Below are 25279 nucleotides of genomic sequence, written 5' to 3'. Positions count from 1 at the left end.
TGTTCAGCTCATATCCTCTATTTCATTTTTCTCTTTCACGTGATACAACAGCTGCTCCACCTGACACCTCTCCTGATGAGTCTGCACTTGCACTTCATCTCCTTCCTGCAATGACTGTTTTCTATCCCAGCCTCATATCAAAACTTCCACTGGGGGAGAGGTTATAAGGAATCCTGAGCACAAGCCTGAGAAAGCCATATTCCTGATTGCATTGTCCATGGTGAATATTGAAAATCTGCTTATTTCTCACACGATATTAGAGAACATGAATTCTCTGTCATGGGTTTATATAAATTGTGGGTTAATTGTCCACTATTCTCCAACATGAAGAACAGGAGAATGTGATCTGAAGTGGCCTGAGCCTGCAATGGAGGAGACCTTGGATCAATCCCTGAGTGGGGAAGATCCCCTGGAGAACAAAATGGCTACCCACTCCAGTATTCGTGCCTGGAGAATTTCATGGACAGAGGAGCCTGGCGGGCTACAGTCCATGGGGTCGCAAAGAGTTGGACATGACTGACCAACTTTCACACTTTCAGAAAGACTAATAAAGACCTACTGTATACCACAGGGAATTCTACTCAATACTCTGTAATGACCTATAAGGGAAAAGAATCTAAAAAAATGGATGTATGTATAATTGATTTTTTTTTTGCTGTATATCTGAAACTAACACAACATTGTAAATCAACTATCTCTAGTAAAAGTTTTGTAAAAATACATTAAAAAAGGGTGTTGGTTAAACAGGATTGTATGAAAATGCATGGACAATACAGAAAATGGATTTAATAGAAAAAAGTACCCCCTACTAACTATCAGAGGATCTAAATTCTAGCACTGGCTGCCAGTATGTGATTTTGGACACACAATCCTTTCCTTTCATTCTTTTTTTTTTACAGTCAGACAACTGACTAGACTAGTTCCTTCAAACTGTGATATTCCATGACTCAGTTTTCTCAGTGAGAGTGGAGATATTAACCCCTTTTCCCCTGGGCCCACAAGGATGTAGCAGCTGGGATTTCTGATGGGTGGAACAGCTTGTATAGATGAGCACAACTGGGATCTGGGAGCATTGTGGGACTCCAGTGGCTGAACTCCAGTTAACAAGCCACGGAATTACCACACCTTTAATCCCTTTTTCCGAAATGCTGTACTGGCTCTGCCTTCCACACCCTGCCCCTCTAACCACTCAGGAGGTTGAGCAGGTGGAGCCCAGACAGATGCTGGCAGAAATAAGGGGAGGATAGAGACCAGAGGAAGCTTTTGTTCCCAGGGCTAATAATAGAATCTTCCGCAAATGACTGATTCACCTTCCCAGTTCTTCAGAATCTTGCCAGGGAGGGAAAAGGGAGACAGACTACTTTTCCTCCCTCTCTGATATTGCCTCTGGTACAGATCCATGGGTTATTCCAAGCTCCCTGGCCTGAGGGAACAGCGCCCCAGGAAGCAGTTAGGGAACAGAGAAGCTTATCCCTGCATACCCTGCCTCCAGAATCCTGTCCCCATCTCCCTCCAGATGAGCTCTCTAAAAGTCTTGTTATTAATTGGGGCTTCCCTCATAGTTCAGCTGGTAAAGAATCCACCTGCAACGCAGGAGACCCCGGTTCGATTCCTGGGTTGGGCGGATCCCCTGGAGAAGGGATAGGCTACCCACTCCAGTATTCTTGGGCTTCCATTGTGGCTCAACTGGTAAAGAATGCGCCTGCAAGTGGGAGACCTGGGTTCGATCCCTGAGTTGGGAAGAGGCCCTGGAGAAGGGAAAGGCTACCCACTCCAGTATTCTGGCCTGGAGAATTCCATGAACTAAGTCCATGGGGTCACAAAGAGTCAGACACGACTGAGTGACTTTCACTTTCACTTTCATTCCTGCGTCTAATAGTGGGTTGTCTGGTTCTGCAGTCCCAAGTTATTCCTTCCATGATGGGGTCGTATAGGCTGTTAGCCTCTCAAACTCTTTAAATGAAATAATCTCAGATACTTCCGGTCTCCTTGATCACGATGGCTTTAAAGTTCCCCTCAGCTTTGGTGCAGTGGTAAACAATCTGCCTGCCAATGTAGGAGACGCAAGAGATGCCAGTTGGATCCCTGGGTCAGGAAGATCCCCTGGAGTAGAAAATGGCAACCTGCTCTAGTATTCTTGCCTGGAAAATCCCATGGACAGAGGAGCCTGGTGAGCTACATCCGTGGGGTAACAGAGTTGGACGTGACTAAACCACTGGGCCTTCCTACAGGTTGACTCAACTTTGGATGGGTATCTTCCAGACTCTAGGTTCTGACTTCTCTTTTCTTTGAGCATTTATTTTAGAAAGCTTGCTATTGTAAATCTTATCTCTGTCCATTTGAGATGTAAATCTTCTCTCAGCTTCATTCCACTTTTACAGCCCTGGAAAGTCTTTCTCTATGACCAAAGAGTCATTTCTCTGAAATGTAAATATTGAGGAAAATATCACCCAGTTTCCAGGAGGGTAAGATCCTGACTTAGGGGTGAGCGGGAGGAAGGCTAGTTCCAAGTTGCAAAACTACCTCCTTCAAGAAGATACCAGAAAGTTTACTTTTCCTTTAGTGTATAGTGTAGTGTGTTAGTTGCTCAGTCGTGTCTGACTCTTTGTAATCCCATGGACTGTAGCCTGCCAGGCTCCGCTGTCCATGGCATTCTCCAGGCAAGAATACTGGAGTGGGTTGCCATCTGCTTCTCCAGGGGACTTTTCCTTTGGGGAAGGCCAATTAGCAAACACTGATGGTCTAAGATGCCTGCCACTCCAGCTCTTAAAAGTCTTCAGCCCTTTGTTTCCACCTAGCTGGGCAACGAGACTGGTCTATTACCAGCAATAGTATCTAAATAAAATAGAGCTCTGTTTGCTTGTCATATCTGGTATGATTTTTTTCCTTTAACACTCATGGTTATGTTTTCTTTTGAATCCCTCTTTCCTGGTCTTTGTTATCTTGCGGTGTATTAGGCAATCAAGTGATACATCACTGTAAACCTCTGTGTGTGTGTGTGTGTGTGTGTGTGTGTGTGAGACCTCTCTCACTAGACTGAAATTTTCTTTGGGAAGAAAACTCTCTACCGTATATTGCCTGGGAGAGCCCTGTCAGTGCTCAGGCTCTGTTTACTGACGAAACACTTTATGTCTTATATAAACCACAACTGTTAATTCTCTTTTAAAAATGCCAAGGTTTAAAAAACATGTTTTTACTTACTTTACTCGGTATGTGAAGTAAGTCAGAAAGAGAAAAACAGGGGACTTCCCCAGTAGTCCAGTGGTTAAGAATCCGCCTGCCAATGCTGGAGATATGGTTAGATCCCTGGTCCAGGAAGATCCCACATGCTGAGAGGCAACTAAACCTGTGAGTCACAACTACTGAAGCCCACGTATCCTAGACCCTATGCTCTGCAACAAGAGAAGCCACCACAATGAGAAGCCCACACACCAAAACTAGAGAGTAGCCCCACTTGCCACAACAAGAGAAAGCCCAAGTGTAGCAACAAAGACCAATGCAACAAATAAATATATCTTTTAACAAAAGAGAAAAACAAATATCCTATAGTAATGCATGTATGTGGAATCTAGAAAAATGGTACAGATGAACCCATTTATAGTGTAGGAGTAGAGTCACAGTCATAGAGAATGGACATGTAGACACAAGGCAGGGAGGGGCAGTGCCATGAATTGGGAGGTCGGGATTGCCATGTGCACTGGCACGTGTAAAACAGATAGCTAGTGGGAACCTGCTATATAGCACAGGGAGCTATGTAGTGACCTAGAGGGGTGAGATGGTGGGGGCGGGGTGGGAGGGAGGTTCAAGAGGGAGGGGATATATGTCTACATGTAGCCGATCTACTGTACAGTAGAGACTAACACAACATTGTAAAGCAACTATACTCCAATTGAAAAAATAAACATTTTTATTTGTATCATTTTCTGCCAGCAAAAAATACTGCACATTTTTTGCAATGGCCAAGAGGAGGGATTCTGAATCCCACTCATCTCTTTTCCTATGAAGATCCAAAATTTGGGATACAGGTGGAAGCTGGTTTTTGGGCGGGGGAAGGCTCCAAGCAGATCTCCTCAGATGGGGCCTTAAGAAGAAAAACAAAATAGGAATAAAACAACCATATGACCCAGGAATCCCACTACTGTGCATATACCTGAGAAAACCACAACTAAAAAAGATACATGTACCCCAGTGTTCACTGCAGCACTATTTACAGTAGCCAGGACATGAAAGCAACCCAGATGTCCCATTGACAGGTGAATGGATAAAGAAGATATATGTGGTATGTATTTACAATGGAGTATTGCTGCTGCTGCTGCTGCTGCTGCTAAGTCGCTTCAGTCGTGTCCGACTCTTTGCGACCCCATAGATGGCAGCCCATCAGGCTCCGCTGTCCCTGGGATTCTCCAGGCAAGAACAATGGATTGGGTTGCCATTTCCTTCTCCAAAGCATGAAAGTGAAAAGTGAAAGTGAAGTCACTCAGTCGTGCCCGACTCTTAGCGACCCCATGGACTGCAGCCCACCAGGCTCCTCCGTCCATGGGATTTTCCAGGCAAGAGTACTGGAGTGGGGTGCCATTGCCTTCTCTGCAATTAAATATTACTCAGCCATAAAAGGAACAAATTTGAGTCAGTTGTAGTGAGGTGGATGAACCTAGACCCTCTTATAAAGAGTGAATTAAATCAGAAAGAGAAAAACAAATACAGTATATTAACATGTATATATGGAATCTAGAAGAATAGTACTGATGAACATATTTACAGAGAACAAATGGAGATGCAGAATAGAGAATGGGCTGGTGGACTCAGGGAAGGGCAAGGCAGGACAAATTGAGAAAGTAGCATATATATATATGCATATATATGAATATACATATACACACTATCATGTGTGAAATAGATAACTACCGGGAAGCTGCTGTTTAATATAGGGAGCCCAGCCTGGTGCTCTGTGATGACCTAGAGGAGTGGAATGGAGTGGGGGAGGATTAAGAGGGAGGGGATATATATATAAAATTATGACTAATTTTCATTGATGTACGGCGGAGAACACCACAACAATGTGAAGCAATTATCCTCCAATTAAATAAACTAAAAATAAAAAAGAAGAAAAACAGGACATTGGTACAGTGGAAGACTTCCTGGAATTTAACTGGGAGCACGGAGGGATGAGTAGAGGGTCTGAGGGAATCCCACTGTAGATTGCACCAAGGTTTCAGAGCCTGAAAGTGGGAATTGTCTTTCCTTATTTAGCTTGAGCCTTTTGAGAGTATTCCAGTAGCACCCTTGTTTCTCAGATTTGGTTATCCTTAAATCTACTAACTGCCCTAGGCAGTGTCAAAGCTTGAGAGAAAATTCTTTGTCCAGGTTACCACTGTTCATATCATATAGATCATGTATTCTAATACCCACATAGAAAAACCAAAGTGCAGAGAAATGAAGCGACTGTTTAAGTTCTATCTCTGTGCATGCTGTTCATGACAGCATCAGGAGGAGATTCCAAGTCTCTCACTCTGGTCTTCTGTCTGGTGTACCATCTTGCTTTTCTCTTATTGAGGTCAGGAGTTTGCAGGGCCAGGGAGCAGGAGCTGGATGTTGGAGGCTGTAGAGCCTCCTGTGAGAAGAGGTGGGAATTAGGCTTTTCTGTGAAGTCACTGCTGTCAGAGAATGTGCTGTGGTTGTGGTGAAAGCCTGCAATGGAAATGTAAAAGAAACACATCATGCTTTTTTAAAAAAAACTGAAGTATAGCTAATTTACAAATGTTGTGTTAGCCTCAGGTGTACAGCAGAGTAATGCAATTATATAACTGCGCTTAGTTGCTTAGTTGTGTACGACTCTTTGCAACACCATGGATTGTAGCCCACCAGGCTCCTCTATCTATTCATGGGGATTCTCCAGGCAAGAATACTGGAGTGGGTTGCTATGCCCTCCACCAGGGAATCTTCCCAACCCAGGAATCAAACCCAGGTCTCCTGCATTGCAGGAGGATTCTTTACCACTGACTCACCAGGGAAGCCCACACAGATGAATTCTTCTTATTCTTTTACATTATAGGTTATTACAAGATATTGAATATATTTCTCTGTGCTATACAACAAGACCTTGTTGTTTATCCATTTTATGTATAGTATAGTGTGTATTGGGCTTCCCAGGTGGTGCTAGTGGTAAAGAATTTGCCTGCCAATGCAGGAGACACAAGAACTAGTTCAGTTCCTGGGTCGGGAAGATCCCTTGGAGTAGGAAATGACAACCCATTCCAGTATTCTTGCCTGGAAAATTCCATAGACAGATGAACTTGGCGGGCTACAGTCCATGAGGCTGCAAAGTCAAATACAACTGAGCAACTGAGCATACACACATAGTGTGTATCTGTTAATCCTAGACTCCTAAATTACCTCTCCTGCTCCTTCATTACTCCCTTTGGTAACCATAAGATTGCTTTCTATATCTGAGTTTTTTTTGCGTTTTGTAAGTAAGTTTTTTTGTATCATTTTTAAGATTCCACATATAAGTGATATCATATGATACTTGTCTTTCTCTTTCTGACTTATTTCAATTAGTATGATAATTTCTAGATCCATCCATGTTGCTGCAAATGTCATTATTTCATTCTTCTTAATGGCTGAGTGATATTTCACTGTGTATATATACCATATCTTTTTTATTTGTTCATCTGTCCATGGATATTTAGGCTGCTTTCATGTTTTGGCTTCCTATGTGGCACTAGTGGTAAAGAACCTGCCTGTCACTGCAGGAGACATAAAAGATGCAGGTTCAATCCCCGGGTCAGGAAGATCCCCTGGAGAAGGAAATGGCAACACACTCCAGTATTCTTGCCTGGAGAATCCCATGGACAGAGGAGCCTGGCTATGGTGCGTAGAATTGCAGAGAGTCAGACACAACTGAAGTGACTTAGCAGGTATGCATGTTTTGACTATTTTAAGTAGTGCCATTGGGGTGCATGAATTGTCTTGAATTAGAGTTTTCTCTGGGTATATGCCCAGAGGTAGGATTGCTTGATCATATGGTAATACTATTTTTAGTTTTTAAAGGAACCTCCTTAGTGTTTTCCATAGCAGCTGCACCAATTTGCATTCCCACCAACAGTATAGGAGGGTTCCCTCTTATCCACACCCTCTACAGCATTTATTTGTACTTTTTGATGGTGGCCATTCTGACCCATGTGAGGTGATATCTCACTGTGGTTTTGATTTGCACTTCCCTAATAATTAGCAATGTTGAGCAGCTTTTTATGTCTTTGGAGAAATGTCTATTTAGGTCTTCTGCTCATTTTTGATTGGGTTGTTTGTCACATCATGCATCTTTGAGACAACTGTAGGCACTGGGTTGGTAGAAACTTCCATACCCTACCTGGGGAAATGTTTCTTGCTACTACAAGTGATCTTTAAAGTTATTTGCAGCAGCAGCAGCAGAGACATCAAAGAGTCATGTGATGTAGACTTTCTATTGAACTCAATGTTTAGAGTTATAAAACGATCACCTATACTTTTATTCTTATTCTTTTGTATAGATTACTGAGCACTGCTGGAGAAAATGACAAAACCATTGCCAATCCATGTTCTGCAACTTGAGCTGAGGCCCACCGTTATTCACCAATTCAACTACTAATATATGTTTCTATTATTCTTGTCCTTTCTCCGTAGTGGTGATCTCAAACCTTTATGATCTTCCTCAGATTTCCTGCCTCACAATTTTATTGCTGACCTGACAGGAAAAAGGGAGAAAAGAGTAAGCATACATTTCTTGACCTCCTCTCCAGATGACCAATGTAACTAGTCACGCCTGTCCTTTTTCATTTCCTCTCATCTCAAAGATCTGTATCTTAGTCCCTGGCTGAACCCTCCAAAAGTGCTTTGGATCTCAGCTCATTCCCACTCTCCACTGACCTCACATCATCATTTCCCTACCCTCCTGAACCATGGTCCCCCACAGTCTATTGATTCTTTTCCTCCAGCAAATATACATGCTTAAAACTTCATCATCCTAGGGAAAAAAAACACAAAAAAACACTCCTTAGAGACTCTTGACCCTTTTATCTACTTGGCTTGCATAGTTTCCTATTCATTTTTCACATTAATATTATAAAGCCCTGTCACATAAATAAAAATACTCTTATCAAGTTTCCTAATCATTTTCTAGTGGAAAATCTAGTGGTATCGTTGCACTGTCTTTCCTACTAGATATTTTATGACATATGTTACTGAACACTACACCCCCTTCTCGAAACATTATTTTTGTTGTTGTTGTTTTTCAGTCGCTCAGTCATGTCCAACGTTTTGTGGCCCTATGGACTGTAGCACGCCAGGCTTCCCTGTCCTTCACTATCTCCTAGAGCTTGCTCAAACTCATGTCCAGTGAATCGGTGATGCCATCCAACCATCTCATCCTCTGTTGTCCCCTTCTCCTCCTGCCTTCAATCTTTCCCAGCATCAGGGTCTTTTCTAATGAGTCAGCTCTTTGCATCAGGTGGCCAAAGTATTGGAGTTTCAGCTTCAGCATCAGTCCTTCCAATGAATATTCAGGGTTGATTTCTTTTCTAAAGTTACTGTGTTTCACTGAATCTGATAAGCTATTGTTTGTAAGGCTTATAATTATTTTCAAGGAGGCAAGTATATGTGTGTGTGTGTGTGTGTAGGACAAAACTGTATATCTTACAATTACATTGGTTAACAATGCCAATTGTTAGACCCATTCTATTTCAGACATATTCAAATACAGAAAAATGTACATCTTAGAATAAGTGAAATACAGCATCTCTAACCACAATAACTCCTCCTATAATGAAATCCTATTACCCTAGCAGAAAATAGAATCTATTACTTATTTGAAATGTGTAACTCCTGAAAACTTCTTCTCTGGCAAAGCAATTCCAATCTTTCTGTATACCTGACTTCTAGCCAAAGATGGGACATGTTTGAGAGAGGAACTGATGTGCTGGGTATTTCATGAATTGTGTAGAAAAGTATAGTCATATAGATTCTGCACAGCCTGCTTTGCTGGACATCTTGGCATTATTTTTTGCTTGTGTGAGGCTGACATCTGCTGGACAAATAACACTTGATCAGAATTTTGTATTTTAGAGTAAATTAAAATTTTTGGCAGTGAAGCTTAGCTGTGGTGCATATACTCCATGTTTTCTGTTTGAATTTGGTAAGTTTGGCAGTTAATTTTCTTTTCAAATTTTGTATGCTGTGGCTGAGTCTCAGTGAGCTTTAGAATGAGAGCTTGCCCTTGGGGTATCTTTAATATGTGAGGATAAAGCCCTTTAATTAAACTAGTTGTTCTTAACCCTCACCGGGTGCCAGAATCACTGTCTGTGATAGACTGTTTATAAACATGGCCACAACAACCCTCCCATTCCACATGCCTTTTCACAGTGTGACTTTGCCACTCCTATTAAAAAAGTAAAGCATGTTTTCCTTCCTTTTGAATCTAGATTGGCTTTGCAATTTAATTTGAGCAATAACATGTGGTTGAAGGGGCATTGTACAACTTACAACATATCCTTAAAAAGAGGCATTGCAACTTCAGTTTTTGCTGAACATTCTTCCGTTAAGACTACTGAAGAATGACTCAACCCCCATGGAGAGAGTACCTGGCTGACAGTGAGCACCAAGATTCGGTCCAAGGTCAGCACCATTAGGGCGAGCCCACTTTTGACCAGATCCAGCCCAGTCAACTAGCCAAAAGCAGTTGCGTAAGTGAAATCAGATGAGACAAGCAGAAGAATCCACCCAGCAAACCCACAAAATAGAAATAATAAGTAAGTTTTTCTTTAAGTCACTACATTTTGGGTGGTTTATTATACAACAATAGATGATTGATATCACTAGGAAAACTTTTAAAGAAGAATAAACAATAATAATGCCCAAGTTCAAATCTAAGAGATTTATATTTAATTCTATTAGGTGGAATCCAGGAAATAAAATATATTTTTTTAAAAAAGCTTGCAAGATTGGGAATCACTGATCTAAATATTTTATGCCCATAATTACTTTTTCCTAAAATATCATCATCATCTACAGCAGCAACATCATAACCGTTACTCCAATAAATCACATTTCTTTCACATACTCCTTGAAAGGTTTCATAGGAACAAACAAAAGTTGATTTCTGCAAGATTACTGAGCTAGTATGAGGTAGGTTATTTGACTTCATATCCTAAATTTTTTCAACTGCACATAGTAGATTGCTGCTTCTGATATTTACCTCTTTTGTGTGTGACTGATAGCTACTAGTTATGTACCTGGAGATAAAGGTAATGGGCACAAGAGAAAATAAAGTGACTAGGGCCCTAAAACCACAGATAATAAGAATTAAAGGAGTTAGTCTCATAAAGACTTTTGTGATTCAGGACCAGTAACAATGAAATTTCAGTGTTAATCAAAATTTTGGTTAACAACTGGTTAATAATCAACAATTTGATTATTATCAGACTAGGAAGTACAGTAAATAGTAATAAAACATCCAAAATGGAGGGAACCCCAAGCAAGATGATTCATTTACTTAATTCAAGAGAGATTTCAGTTCTTACTCTTGCCATATTCTCTGTGGTCCTAGGGGACAGGCAGTTGTAGCACCAGGAGACTAATTTCTGCTTAGTTTAAATACAAATCTTTAGCTAAAATTAAAAAGAATAAAAAATACCTCTGAAAGAATTAATGCTTGAAATTCACATCTAGAGGAAAGACATTTTAGCTGCAGTAACTACCTATATAATATTAGTGGTCCCTCTTTGAGGAGGGAAGGAAAGCTTATGTATACCTAACCCAAGCTGCAGGATGGACCTCATAGCTTAAATGAACACATTAAGGAATTTTGCCTCAGTCCTATGATTTAGGCTGATTAGAAAGCAGCTAAAAGCAGGTGTGAGGGCATAAATATCCATGGTTGGTTTTCACCTGCTGCAAAACTACAATGCTTCTTAAACTTCAATGTGCAAGCAAATCACCTAAGGGTCTCAGTAAAATTCGACTCATCAGATCTAAGACGGGGAAGGGCTGGGATCCCACATTTCTAACAATATCCCAAATGATGCTAAAACTGCTATTCTGTAGACTATATTTGAATATTAGGGTAATACAGAATTTTCTCCCCGGACAACAGTTTTCAGACTGTAATCACCAAACCAACCACATCCACATCACTTGAGAACATGTTAGAGATGCAGATTCCCAGGCCCTGTCCAGACCTATTCAATCAGAAACTCTGGCAGTGAGGACCCAGGCATCTGAGGTGCCTCAAGCCTTCCAGGGGATTTTGATGCTAAAGTCTGAGAGTCACTGATTTAGAGAAGTATTTATCCAGCCATAATAGAATCACCCTACCTAAGAGCTTAACAATAAAAAACTCAGTCCCTGGGCTCCATATCAATTAAATTAGAAGGCAGGATGTGGGACACTTCATTATGAGTATTTGTAAAAATTTCAACATGTGCTTGCAATGTGCAGCCCAGTTTGAGAACCAAGAGAGACAGAGAGAGACGAGAGATCCACTTCACTTACTTCTGGAGTCTTCGCCAGCAGAAGTCTGGCAGAGGTGGTGGTGTCCAGGTCTGCTGGGCCAGTGGCTCTCCTCCTCCTCACTGTTGCTTTGCACCTGTAACCAAGATCCCTGCAGAACTCAGTCAGAACCAGTGGCAGGGGAAAGTGCAGGACAGCAGGCGACTATAGGGGAAAGAGGCTGAGTGTACTTGAGAAACCTGGGCTCTTCTCTTGTGGTAGGAGCCTGGCAGTGAGGAAGGCAGGGCCAGCTCTACATTCAGTGAGAGGTGACACACATGCAAACAGGACTGCAAATCACCACGCTTCTCTTTGTGGCAAGGGTTTGAGGGATTTTCCTTGAGACTCTGGCACTTGATCATAGCACTGTCTATAGACCCAGGCAAGAGGAATCCCGAGTTTTAGAGAGCTCATGGGCTGAAGAATCAGTGGACTGAGAGAATGTGTCCACTTTGATATTGCACTACCCCTTCTAGACCATGCTCTGGATGCCCACAATCCCCTCCCCAAATGCAACTCAATGGCCCCAAGCCTATTTCAGGGAAATGCATTGGTTTCGCCTGGTGTCTGTTCTCTCAAGATTGGCCTTTTTCCTAGGGTATGCACTTCTAGGCCTGAATGATAACTGGTAGATGGTTATATGCATTGGTAGGGGGTTGTGGGGGCTTCCCAGGTGGCGCTAGTGGTGAAGAACCCAGCTGCCAATGCAGGAGATGTGAGAGATGCAGGTTCAAGCCACAGGTCAGGAAGATCCCCTGGAGGAGGGCGTGGCAACCCACTCCAGCATTCTTGCCTAGAGAATCCCATGGACAGAGGAGCCTGGTAGGCTACAGTCCATAGGGTCGCAAAGAGTCGGACATGACTGAAGTGACTTAGCGTGCATGCACACATGCAGGGGTTTTGTGGCATTTGAATATGCCAGCTGGGGTGTTCACACATGGTGTGCAAAATCCCTTATGGTGCAGGACAGACATAGGTATGGGAAGAGAAAGAGATAGGCCAGGGCTGGGATGGCTCTGCCCACACTGCCATGTTCTAGCGCTGAAGTCCTAAGAGTGAGAATTCTAGATTTGAATCTGAACTTCTAGGTCTTCATGGTTATATACTTGCCAAGGTAGAAGAGATTTTATATAATTGTGTTTAGTCTAGTGTGTAACTGACCTTATCTTTACTCTTGTGTGTATCCCACAGATGATAGGGGTAGGTGTGTTTGATGGGAAATTTTAGTGAAGATCAGCCTGGAAGAGGAATTAGAAAAATAGTGACAAAAACTGGGTGCTCTTAAGAAACTGGGTCTATTTCTCTTTCCCCTTCATTCTATATTAATGTTGGTTGATCAGTTGTATCCGACTCTTTGCAGCTCCATGGACTATAGCCCACCAGGCTCCTCTGCCCATGGAATTCTCCATGCAAGAATACTGGAGTGGGTAGCCATTCCCTTTTCCAGGGGATTTTCCCGACCTATGGATCAAACCCGGGACTCCAGCATTGCAGGCAGACTCTTTACCATCTGAGCCACCAGGGAACCCACTTTCAAAGGTTTCTGAATGTAATTAAAGACTTAGTATATCTGACAAGGAAGATATATTTTAACCCAAGGGCAGGAATCCAGAATTCACGGGCAGGAATGCCAACCTCTCCTTCACTTTCAACCCACTCACCTCTAAGTCCAAAGTGTCCTGCCACTGCTCAGTTAGAGATCGGTGCATTTCGGTTCTCTCTTGACTCTGTTTCCATTTCTGTTGGATGATGGACAAATCCAGTGATTTAACCTTCTTGCCCATGGGATTCTTCTGAAACAGACTCCTTCTTGCTCTGCTCTTTCTTATCCAGAAGGCATCATCCTTGACTGAATGGGCTTCCTTACTGGTCACCTGTAGCCCCCACAGCTCTCTCTTTACCTGTGCAGAGTCTGTGTTCCACTGTATATCTGCTCTGGGCAGAGAATGTGAGCAACATGGTATTTTGAGGTCAGAATCCATAGTTTCTGAAGGTTCTTGCCATGTGGACATCCCCTGCTGTGTTTCTTCTTTAAGGCAGAGGACACATGGACAGGAAGAAGTAGGCAGTTTTGTACCCTTGAAAGGGGGCACGGGATCTCCCTGTGGGCCTGGTCCAAACCCAGAGTCTTGCTGGAGGACCAACTTCTCTCCTCTCACTCTGTCCATCACTTCCCACACCACCTGGTCTAAACTGTTTCTTTTGGGAGTATGGTCGGGTGGTGATAGCCTATCTCGTGGGCATGTGTACAGGCACATTTTGGAGATGGCTTTCCGGAGACGCTCTCTGGGTGAGTGAGGTTCAGGCTCTGGGGACAGAATCTTGATGGATGGCACATCAGTTGGGTTGCAATTCCAGAACATGTGGGATGGTGTGAACTTTTGGACAGGTGTCTTAGACACGTAGGAGTAGAGACAGAAGAAGGCATCTGCAGTGACGGCCAGTGTTTGCACTTGCTTAAACCTGCCTGAGTGCAAGGAATGAAAATGATGAGTCTAGGAGTCATCAGAAAATTACTTCTTCAATTTTTCCCTTCAATAGCTTTCCTAAAACTCAAAGTTCAGAAAGAAGATGCCAATTTCTCTACCAACATCTCTCCCATTTAGATTTCTTAGACCTAGGATTCCCTTTCTTGACTTTTTGACTCTTTATCCCCAGTAGTCTAGAAATTAATTCTATACAGGATGAGAAACTTTTCCATATCTTGATTTAGCATATCCTTTCTGCTGTCAGTATACAATGGCCTCTATCACTATGTTTGCTTCAGCAGTCCCCAGCCTTTTTGGGACCAGAGATCAGTTCCATGGAAGACAATTTTTTCCCACGGACTTGGGGTAGAGGGATGGCTTCAGGATGATTCAAGCGCATAACGTTTATTGTGCACTTTGTTTTTATTATTATTACATTAACTCCACCTTAGATCATCAGGCATTAGATCTCAGAGGTTGGGGACCCCTGCTTTAGATGACAAACATGACTAAAAAAGGCAAAACTAACATTGTGTTCTTAGTAAGAAAAATTTAGGGTTATGGAAATCTTCTTTGATAGAAGCAAATTTGAGAGATAGCAATTAGTAGGCAATGGACAAGGGTAGAGAAATCTAGATGGACTATATTATTTCTAATAGACTTTGCTTCTCAACGTGTGGTCAGTAGTTCAGTAGCATTGGCATTACTTGGGAACTTATGTAAATACAGAATCTCAGACTGTATCCCATGCATCTTAACAATATCCTTTCATAATTCATATGCACATCCATATTTGAAAAGCATGTGATAAACCATTTACCCATTAAACTATAAGTGTCCTAAAGGCAAGATCATGTTCCTCTTGCCTAGCTGCTGTTCTTCCAGAATTTAACATCTGTACCTGGCACATAAAATACATTCAACAAAAACATCCTCAACCTTTAGGGTGCATAAGAATCATATAAAGTGCTTGTGAAATACTTCCACTGAAAATCCTTATTTCAGCAAGTGGAGCTCAGGAGTATAGTTTTACCAAATTTTGAAGTTGAATCTGATACAAAAGATCTGAAACAACACTATCAGGAACACCATTATGATGGGAGGGGGTGGGCTGTAAAAGAATATTATTTGAAATATATTCTAACACAAAGAATAAAATAGAGTCTTTCATCCCTCATCAAAGTAGAGAAGCCCTCTCATATCTTTCTTCAGTATGGAATTGGGACACCTTAAGTCATTGTTTCCCTAGATGTGGTAAGATTATACATAAGGATCACTGGTGTGCTTACTTAAATATTTCTGAGCCCTTCCTTCTGTGGAAGAAAAGCCAAAGAATATGAATGCTTTATAAACTCCTGCACAATTTAACATAATTAACAGAACTTCTGTCCTAAATGGAAATTGTATTAACGTAATGGCTATAAATGGGGAACATTCACTAATTCCAACTGAGAAATAGAAAATGGTGATAAGATTTAAAGATACCAGTCCAATTTGAGTCAGCAAAAAGAGAGAAGATCTAAAAGAAAGTCACTGTGATACCAGGTCTCTTGAAAACTCTTCAAGAGAGAGAAGCAGAACTCGAAGTTCTCCATTCACTGAAGACAACAAGGAAGAAACAGACACAAGAGACAAAGGGTGAAGAGAAGCTAACCAAGAGAAAGTAGGATTTAGAGCCATTGATCCCTGTTATGACTGTCTGGAGGTTGAGAGAGAAGTAGAGCACGGGTCTGTGCTAACACTCACTGGCCAGCATGAGGCAAGGGTCTTCCATCTCAATCCTCCGCACCTGGGACTTCAGGAAGAGCTGGAAATCAATGCCTTTGGCTTGAGAGGGGGTGGTGAAAAATCGAGCAGGAATTCGAGAAGTGTCTTTGTGGTCCTCCTGACCAAAGCCCAGGCTGAAAAGAACATCTTCCGCATCTTCTTGCACCTTGTCCAGAATCTCTGAGATGCTGAAAAGTGGGGGTTTGGGTAAACACAGGAAGCTTTGAGAAGCAGGATAATCCAGACTATCTAATAAAAGTGTCAGGACACTGAGATATCTTTCTGGCCATTTCTCTATCTACCACTGCAACCCAGAAAAGCTTTCACTTCTCTGAATCTAAATTCTCTGTCTGAAACCTGGGAATTACAATCTGGCCTTGGTTTAAAAATTGAACATGATTCTATTAGAGTACTTCAAATGACTGATTAAAATGATTACAGATGAATGAAAATTTGCTATGAGAGGGATCTGAAAAACCAAAATCAGTATAGTTGCAAAATGATCTGTGGTTGTGTTATTAACCAGTCAGTTTCCATTTGCTATAAGATATAGCTGGCTTTTGCCACGTGCTTTGTCACTTGCTTACCAGCTTGCACCAGTGGTTGGTGGAACAACCAGGCAATAAGTGTGTAAGCAACATAGAACTCATTTTATTCTCACCCTGAGGATAAAATTTTATCAATACAGCTGTGTTAGGTAGGCCTGTTTGTAGCACATTTCAGGATAGAATCCCTGCATCTGTAGATCAAACACTTTCTCCAACATCCATCTCTGTGCAAATCGTTGCAGTACCAGGCTGGTGACACAAGAGCTCACTAACACTACATTCCAAACATCAGTGAGAGTAGGGGAGCTGTGAATTATTTGAGGCTTTGACTAATCACTGTTAATCTCTTCAGAAAGGATGCCGGTGTTCCAAACTGAAATCATCTTGTTTAAGTAAAAGCTGGATAATTGGAATCCCTGGCTCTATTCTTGTGCGTTCCTCCTAACTGGTAATTTCATCTCCATGATCCCGAGTTTCCTTATCTGAATTGTCTTCATAAGACTAGATCCCTGAGGAGGAAGGAGATCAAGGCGGCAGAGAAGGAAGATGCTGAGCTCATTGCCCTCAGTGAACACACCAAAACATATATCCACACGAGGAGCAGTTCTTGCTGAAAACAAACTGGATGGAGACTGGCAGAAAGACTCTTCAACAACTAAGGCTATAAAGAATGATCTACATGGAAGTGGGTAGGAAGAGAAGAGAAACGATCAGGTCAGGATCTGTATCCCTAGGAAGGGACACAGAGGAGGAGGGAGGTCCCAGAGGCTCAGAGATCCTCCCTGGGGAATGGATGGTTCAAACCACAAATTGGGCACCAGAGCCCTCGAGTCTGATGCTGGGCAGAGGAGTCCCATTCGCTAGCTTGAAAACCAGTAGGACTAACAGGAGGGCAGTAAGAACTGTGCTTGCAAAGATTATGCACACACTTGCTTACTCCTGAAACGGGGATGAGGAAGCAGATTCAATGTGTCTGGGGCTCTGGCCAGCTTCCTGAAACCTACACCGAGCATCACTCCAGCTCTTCTCACTTGCTAGTGCAGTGCTCCACTAGGGTGGAGGCCACTATTTGTGAAGACAGTGTGTAGCTGTGGGGGATGGAGCTGGCTTGGACCTGGCACTACATCTGAAAGGGGTGATGGCAGCCATTACTGTTGCTCCCAGAGGAGGCGGATCAAGAACGGGCTGAAACTCTAACTGAATGTGCCAGAATTTCTCCAGAGTGTAACCTAGCTTGCATTGGGTACCTGCTCTGGCCCTTCTGGCTCTAGCACTGTTCCCCTCCAGGGCACAGGTACCAAAGCTGGGATGGGGGAGACCACACACTAAAAGAGAAGGGAACCAGCTCAGACCTGACCCTCAGGAATCCTGTCCAAAAACTTAGGACACAATCCTGCCCTGGATAGGGAACTGTCAGTCACTGAGCACAGAAGCCCTGGCTCACACCTAACTTTGGCTCTAGCCAACGCCCTCACCCCTGATCTCTAGCTGCACTTTCCACTAAGGTGATAGTTCCCAGCACACTCTGGGGGAAGATGTGACTTGTGCTCATTTCAGATACAGCTCTTTTATAAAGCTAGTCATCAAAGCAGTATGCTACTGGCACAAAAACAGACATACAGATCAATGGAACAGAACAGAGCCCAGAAATACACCCATGCAAGTATAGTCTAGTAATCTATGATAAAGGGGGAAAGAATATACAATGGGAAAAAAGACAGTTTCTTCAGCAAATGCTGCTGGGAAAACTGGACAGCTGCATGTAAAAGAATGAAATTAGAACATTTTCCTACTCCATATAAAAAATAAACTCAAAATGGATAAAGACAGTTCCATAAGAACAGAAACCATAAAACTCCTAGAAGAAAACACAGGCAGAACACTCTTGAACATAAATCACAGCAAAGTTTTTTTTTTGATCTGTCTCATAAGGCAAAGGAAACAAAAGCAAAAAAGAACAAATGGGACCTGATTAAACTGAAAACATTTTGCACAGCAAAGGAAATCATTTACAAAATGAAAAGAAAACCTACTGAATGGGAGAAAATATTTTCAAATGATATGACTGATAATGAGTTAATATAAAATGAATATACAGCTCATACAACTCATATCAAAAAATTAAAGAACCTAATTAGAAAATGGGCAGAAGACCTGAATAGATATTTTCCCAAAGAAGACATATGGATGGCCAATAGGCACGAAAAGATGTTCATCATTGCTAATGATTAGAAAAATAAAAATCAAAACTACACCTCACACTGATCAGAATGGCCATCATCAAAAAGTCTACAAACAATACATGCTGGAGAGGGTATGGAGAAAAGGGAACTTTCTCGCACTGTTGGTGGGAATATAAATGAACACAACCACTATAGAGAACAGTATGGAGATTCCTTAAAAAGCTAGGAATAAAATTATCATATGACCCAACAATCTGCTACTCGGAATTTATCCTGAGGAAACCATAGTTGAAAAAGACACATGTACCCAAAGGCTCATTGCAGCACTGTTTACAATAGCTAGGACATGGAAGCAACCTAGATGTCCATCAACAGACGAATGGGTAAAGAAGTTGTGGTATATATAGAGATACCCTAACCCTAACTCTAACTCTAACCCTAACAACTATAGGCTAGTTGTGGCATATATATATATATATATATATATATATATATAGTGGAATATTACTAAGCCATAAAAGGAATGCATTTGAGTCAGTTCTAATGAAGTGGATGAACCTGAAGCCTATTATACAGAATGAAGTAAGTCAGAAAGAGAAAAATAATATATTAACACACACACACATGCACACACACACACATATATGGAACCTATTGGCAGAGCAGCAATGGAGATGTAGACATAGAGAACAAATTTGTGGACACAGGGCAAGGAGAGGGTGGAACGAACTGAGGGAGTAGCATGGAAATACGTGCGTTACCATAAGTAAAACAGCCAATGAGAATTTGCTCTAAATCAAAAGGAGCTCAAACCTGGCGCCCTGTGACAACTTAGAGGGGTGGGATCAGGTAGGAGGTGGGAGGGAGGTTCAAGGGGCGGGGACATATACCAATGGCCGATTCATGCTGATGTGTGGCAGGAACCAACACAATATTGTAAAGCAATTATTCTCTGATTAAGAATGAATAAATTAAAAACCAGAAAATCAAGGGAAAAATGATGTGGTATATATCAGCCATAAAAAAGATTGAAATAAAACCATTTGCAGCAACACAGATCTAGAAATTATTATACTAAGTGAAGTAAGTCAGAGAAAGATAAATATCATATGATATTTCTTACATGTGGAATCCAAAAAAATGATACAAATGAACTTATTTACAAAATAGAAATAGACTCACAGACATAGAAAACAAGCTTATGGTTACCAAAGGGGATAGCAAGGGATGAGAGATAAGTTAGGAGTTTGGGATTAACACATATATGCTACTATATATACAATGGGTAAACAATAAGGACCTACTGTACAACATAGGACACTATACTCAATATCTTGTAATAACCGAAGAATCTGAATAAGAATATATATATATATATATATATATATATATATATATATATATATATATATTTGAATCACTTCGCGGTACATTTGAAGCATTGTAAATCAAATGTACTTCAAAAAAAGTTTTCTTTTAAATGCAGACATTTGAGTCTCACCCCCAGAGATTCTATGTTAACTGAATTGGGGTGTAAGGCTCAGTGAGTACAAATCACTAAAAATAGTAAATAAGCTAATAAGTCTGCGAACCAGGTTTGAGATTCAAACTTTGACTCCAAATTCCAAACAATTTTTATAATAGCACACTAGTTCTCATCATTTTCCACCTTGTTTTAGAGTTATTGGTGTGTATTTTTTTTTTCACCCTATAGAATTGTTGAGCTCCTTCAGGCAAACTTTTTATCTACTTGATTTTCAAATTCCATACAGTCATTGCCTGGCCTGAATTTGGAGATACAAAATTGCTTGAATGAATCAATATTTTATCACATCAATTGATCAATCAATTAATGGATACACTTATTGATTGTTTTGTTGTTGTTCAGTCACTAAGTCATGTCCAACTCTTTGCAACCCACGGACTGCAGCATGCCAGGTTTCCCTGTCCTTCACTATCTCTGAGAGTTTGCTGAAATTGATATCCAACTGATTGTTTACTGAGAACTTGTTATAAGTCCTGGAAATGTGATTGGACCAATATTACACTTCCTGGGGTACAAAGTTCAGGGGAGGAGACACCTGTATTTTACACACAGCAACCAGCTCTGAGTAGTAGATATTTGTGCATCCCTGCTATTCTTGAAGCATGCTGTCACCCTTGTCAAGTATGTGACTGCATAAAAGCGCTAGTAATAATATATCCCAGAAAAAAACTGGCAATGGTTCTAAGTTCCAGTCTCTTCTGCCTCTCATCTTCCCTGACCTTATAACCCTGCCAAACTTGGTACCTACCTTGAACTGGTCTTGTTGGTCCCACCAGTCATGCTGCTGGAAGCCAAACTGCAGCCAAGATCTAGTAGCTGTCCGGGCCGGGATGTCTCCAGGAAGCTCCTGCAGGGATCAATGCTAAGACACACTAATCTTGTGAGCAATCAGTCTGTACTCTGGCTTCTAGACATGCCCTGCAGGGCACAGTCACTCCCTGCTGGGTATGTTTGAACCATCTACTGTAAAAACTGAATCTATGGTCTCATTTCTGGTTGGAAATTTCACTCTCTATTGTGAAACTGCAGCTCTTTGTTTTTAATCTCTTGGACTCTGACACCCACCCCAGTTCAGTAGCTCCTGAAGGAGATATCACTCAGCCTGGCTGAAACTAACACTTACCTGGAGTAGAGTTTGCTGCTGGCGGCCAACAGTGTGGCTGGACAAGTAACAGAAAGACAAAGTTAGAAGGGGAAAGGAAAATCATCTGAGCTGCCCCTCTGAACTGAAACCTCGGCCCCTTCTGTTCCTTTCTGCTACTACTACAGGCCCATAAACCCTATGAACCCTGTTCTTTAGGAAAGTATATGAAGATTATCAAACATAGACCTGGAAGGGGGACAGACATGGCAGAGAAAAACTGGCCCCATGCCTCCGAACTTCTGAACCATGCCTGGTGTCCAGACAAGAGTTTCTCTGTCCTGAGGAGGACAGAGTCATTCAGGCCCCCAGGCTAGTGTTCCTATCTCACCACATGGGTCTCTAAGGGTCCCAGGTGGGTTGATGTACCTCCATCCTTCATTTTAGCCTTTATCTTCCTCCAATGTAATCTCTCTCTTACACCCAGTACTCAGGCTGCTTGGGTCTTCTATATAGAAAACCATTTCAAAGATGTCTGGGCAGCCAACTCTAGGGTGATTTTATGTATTATCTTCCTAGGGGCCAAAGGAAAGCTCCAATGATGAACCAGTAAATGTCTTGATAGGATGGTGAGCAGACAGTTCTGGGCATGTGATGCTTTCTGAGTTTTCCATTAGATCATATGGGATTGCTCTTTCCCTGCAGAGAAGATGCCAGGGATGGGCTGCTTCTTTCTGCAGTTCTTCCCTTCCAGTCTATCTTCATTCATCCAGTGGATAGCCGCTTCTTCAATCCCAACCTGAGAGAGCTGTGCCACTTACCCTCTGCTCCAAGGCTCAAGTCATCTTCAAAGCTGGTTCCATGGCTGGGGCACCCTATCAAATAATGAGGCAAGGGCTGCAGAAAATCAGGCTTGGACTCACACACATGCTTACACACTTATATACACATCTACAACCACACAATCACATCACACATCCACACATTTGCAAAACAACCCCAGCCATACATATACAGAAATCACATTCATAATTCTGATTAAAAATAATCATGTAAAATTTTTTTTTGTTTTGTAAAATTACCTATAATTAATATGTCCCCAAATCACATAGTCAAGTACACAGTCCTTTATCAAAGAATTAGCACATGGAGGTATGCACTCAGATACATAAACATACATACACAGACACACACATTTTACAAAGCTCTTTTTCCATAGCAGTGATTATTAGCTGCTGCTGCTGTTGCTAAGTTGCTTCAGTCATGTCCGACTCTGTGAGACCCCAGAGACAGCAGCCCACCAGGCTCCCTTTTCCCTGGGATTCTCCAGGCAAGAACACTGGAGTGGGTTGCCATTTCCTTCTCCAATGCACGAAAGTGAAAAGTGAAAGTGAAGTCGGTCCGTCGTGTCTGACTCTTCGCGACCCCATGGACCGTTAGCCTACCAGCCTCCTCCGTCCATGGGATTTTCCAGGCAAGAGTACTGGAGTGGATTGCCATTGCCTTCTCTGATTATTAGCTGAGCAACCACTAACAGAAGATAACCTTTGAGGACTAGTCAGCCTGTGGGCTCTCAGCCAACACTATCTTCTGGGCCTCCTGGATTGCCTTATGACCATTAATAGGTGTTCTGCAGGCAGTGAAAATATAGCATCTTATGCACTCATATGCATGTGCATGTACACACACACAGTGATGTCACTGTCTAAGGTGGATGAACAGAAGAAAGAATAGAGCCTCTACTTACCATTGTAGTTCAACTGTCCTGCTTCCTCAAAAAACCCTTCTTCAGAGTATCTAAAAACCAAAAAGAAACACAGGTTGAAATCACTATGTTTTCAAAGGGGCTTTTCTTCACATATCTCCCACAAGTTTGTATAATTTTCTAATGAGAGTCAGTAGTATTTAAATCACTTTTATGTTGAAGAAAATGGAGAGTGATGATTTGACTGACAAATCCATAGTGGTAGTCAGCGGGCCCCATATTTTAAATTGGGCTGCCATCTATGGGGTTGCACAAAGTCGGAAGTGACTGAAGCAACTTAGCAGCAGCAGCAGCAGCAGCAGCAGCAGCCATCATGCTGACCACAGTGCCCCAAGTCAGCTTAGCAATAATTCTTCAGAAGCTAGGAAAGAAAGAATATGGAAACAAAACCGGAGAAATCTATGTACAGAAGCAGGGGTTTGAGTGCCATAAACTTTCCATTACAAATGCAAATATTGAGACTAAGAAAAAATCTTTTAGGAGATCATCTTATTTACCCACCTCTCCTTCCGTTCCTCTGAGCTCCTTTCTTGGTGAATATCATGTCTTTCAGGAAGCAGTCGGAACAGCATTTTGGTTAAAGATTATGTTTCTACATTTTGAGATATGTGCTTTATCAAACATTCACTATCTCCACAAGAACAGATGGAAGTCAGCATACACGGTAGTGAGAAACAGCTTAAACAAGGAAGAGATTCACTGTCTGAAGCAAGTGAATGAAGTTGTCTATGAAAAACCTTTGAATGGGGAACAGAGTACCTGGATTCCAGTCGTGGCTCCTTGCTGCTGCTATGTTCTCAAATATATTAAGTAAGGGGATTTAGAGGCCTAGATATTATCATTTTCTAAGTTCACTTTGTGGAGAAGGTGATGGCACCCTACTCCAGTACTCTTGCCTGGAAAATCCCATGGATGGAGGAGCCCGGTAGGCTGCGGTCCATGGGGTCGCTCAGAGTTGGACAGGACTGAGCTACTTCACTTTCACTTTTCACCTTCATGCATTGGAGAAGGAAATGGCAACCCACTCCAGTATTCTTGGCTGGAGAATCCCAGGGACGGGGAGCCTGGTGGGCTGTTGTCTATGGGGTCACACAGAGTCGGACACGACTGAAGCGACTTAGCAGCAGTAAGTTCACTTTGAGCACTGATGTGTTGTGAGTTTTATAGTTGGCTTTCCTGAAAGTTTAAAAAATGGAACTTGCACATGATGCTTTGAATATAATCTCAAATGGAGGCTGGAATAAAGAGTTGCTAAAGCGAGTTAATGGGGAAACTGACTGGAAAGCAGCCATTGGAGCTGTTCTTAAATAAGTCTTCTTTATTCAGTGATGGTGTGATCACTGACCTAGAGCCAGACATCCTGGGATGTGAAGTCAAGTGGGCCTTAGAAAGCATCACTATGAACAAAGCTAGTGGAGGTGATGGAATTCCAGTTGAGCTATTCCAAATCCTGAAAGATGATGCTGTGAAAGTGCTGTACTCAATATGCCAGCAAATTTGGAAAACTCAGCAGTGGCCACAGGACTGGAAAAGGTCAGTTTTCATTCCAATCCCAAAGAAAGACAATGCCAAAGAATGCTCAAACTACCGCACAATTGCACTCATCTCACACGCTAGTAAAGTAATGCTCAAAATTCTCCAAGACAGGCTTCAGCAATACGTGAACCGTGAACTTCCTGATGTTCAAGCTGGTTTTAGAAAAGGCAGAGGAACCAGAGATCAAATTGCCAACATCCGCTGGATCATAGAAAAAGCAAAAGAGTTCCTGAAAAACATCTATTTCTGCTTTATTGACTATGCCAAAGCCTTTGACTGTGTGGATCACAATAAACTGTGGAAAATTCTGAAAGAGATGGGAATACCAGACCACCTGATCTGCCTCTTGAGAAATTTGTATGCAGGTCAGGAAGCAACAGTTAGAACTGGACATGGAACAACAGACTGGTTCCAAATAGGAAAAGGAGTTCGTCAAGGCTGTATATTGTCACCCTGTTTGTTTAACTTATATTCAGAGTACATCATGAGAAACGCTGGGCTGGAAGAAACACAAACTGGAATCGAGATTGCCGGGAGAAATCTCAATAACCTCAGATATGCAGATGACACCACCCTTATGGCAGAAAGTGAAGAGGAACTCAAAAGCCTCTTGATGAAAGCGAAAGTGGAGAGTGAAAAAGTTGGCTTAAAGCTCAACATTCAGAAAACGAAGATCATGGCATCCGGTCCCACCACTTCATGGGAAATAGATGGGGAAACAGTGTCAGACTTTGTTTTTCTGGGCTCCAAAATCACTGCAGATGGTGAATGCAGCCATGAAATTAAAAGACGCTTACTCCTTGGAAGGAAAGTTATGACCAACCTAGATAGCATGTTCAAAAGCAGAGACATTACTTTGCCAACA

At 42.0% G+C, this 25279-nt stretch overlaps 1 protein-coding gene across 13 annotated transcripts in view; it reads right to left on the bottom strand.

Annotated features, from left to right (window-relative positions):
* Positions 1 to 3889: 3889 nt before the first annotated feature.
* TESPA1 (thymocyte expressed, positive selection associated 1) overlaps positions 3890 to 25279 on the bottom strand; it is a 38216-nt gene continuing 16826 nt past the window's right edge. Inside the window, exons 4-12 of one of the 13 annotated variants that reach the window (XR_011566643.1) lie at positions 22861 to 22910; positions 21935 to 21988; positions 21156 to 21192; positions 20781 to 20894; positions 15735 to 15943; positions 13182 to 13987; positions 11524 to 11632; positions 4292 to 5688; positions 3890 to 4081 (exon numbers count right to left, since the gene is read on the bottom strand). Coding sequence is in view for 12 of the 13 variants with exons in the window: in XM_070789547.1 (XP_070645648.1) it covers positions 3998 to 4081; positions 5510 to 5688; positions 11524 to 11632; positions 13182 to 13987; positions 15735 to 15943; positions 20781 to 20894; positions 21156 to 21192; positions 21935 to 21988; positions 22861 to 22910 (1642 nt within the window). In the remaining variant the exon portion in view is untranslated. The other 12 variants (XM_019961104.2, XM_070789547.1, XM_019961105.2 and 9 more) reach the window with 12 other exon arrangements.

The sequence above is a fragment of the Bos indicus genome, chromosome 5, assembly GCF_029378745.1.
Source record: "Bos indicus isolate NIAB-ARS_2022 breed Sahiwal x Tharparkar chromosome 5, NIAB-ARS_B.indTharparkar_mat_pri_1.0, whole genome shotgun sequence".
NCBI classification, from domain to species: Eukaryota; Metazoa; Chordata; class Mammalia; order Artiodactyla; family Bovidae; genus Bos; species Bos indicus.
Note: the sequence above shows the minus strand (reverse complement) of the source record. Positions and strands in the feature narration are given on the sequence as shown.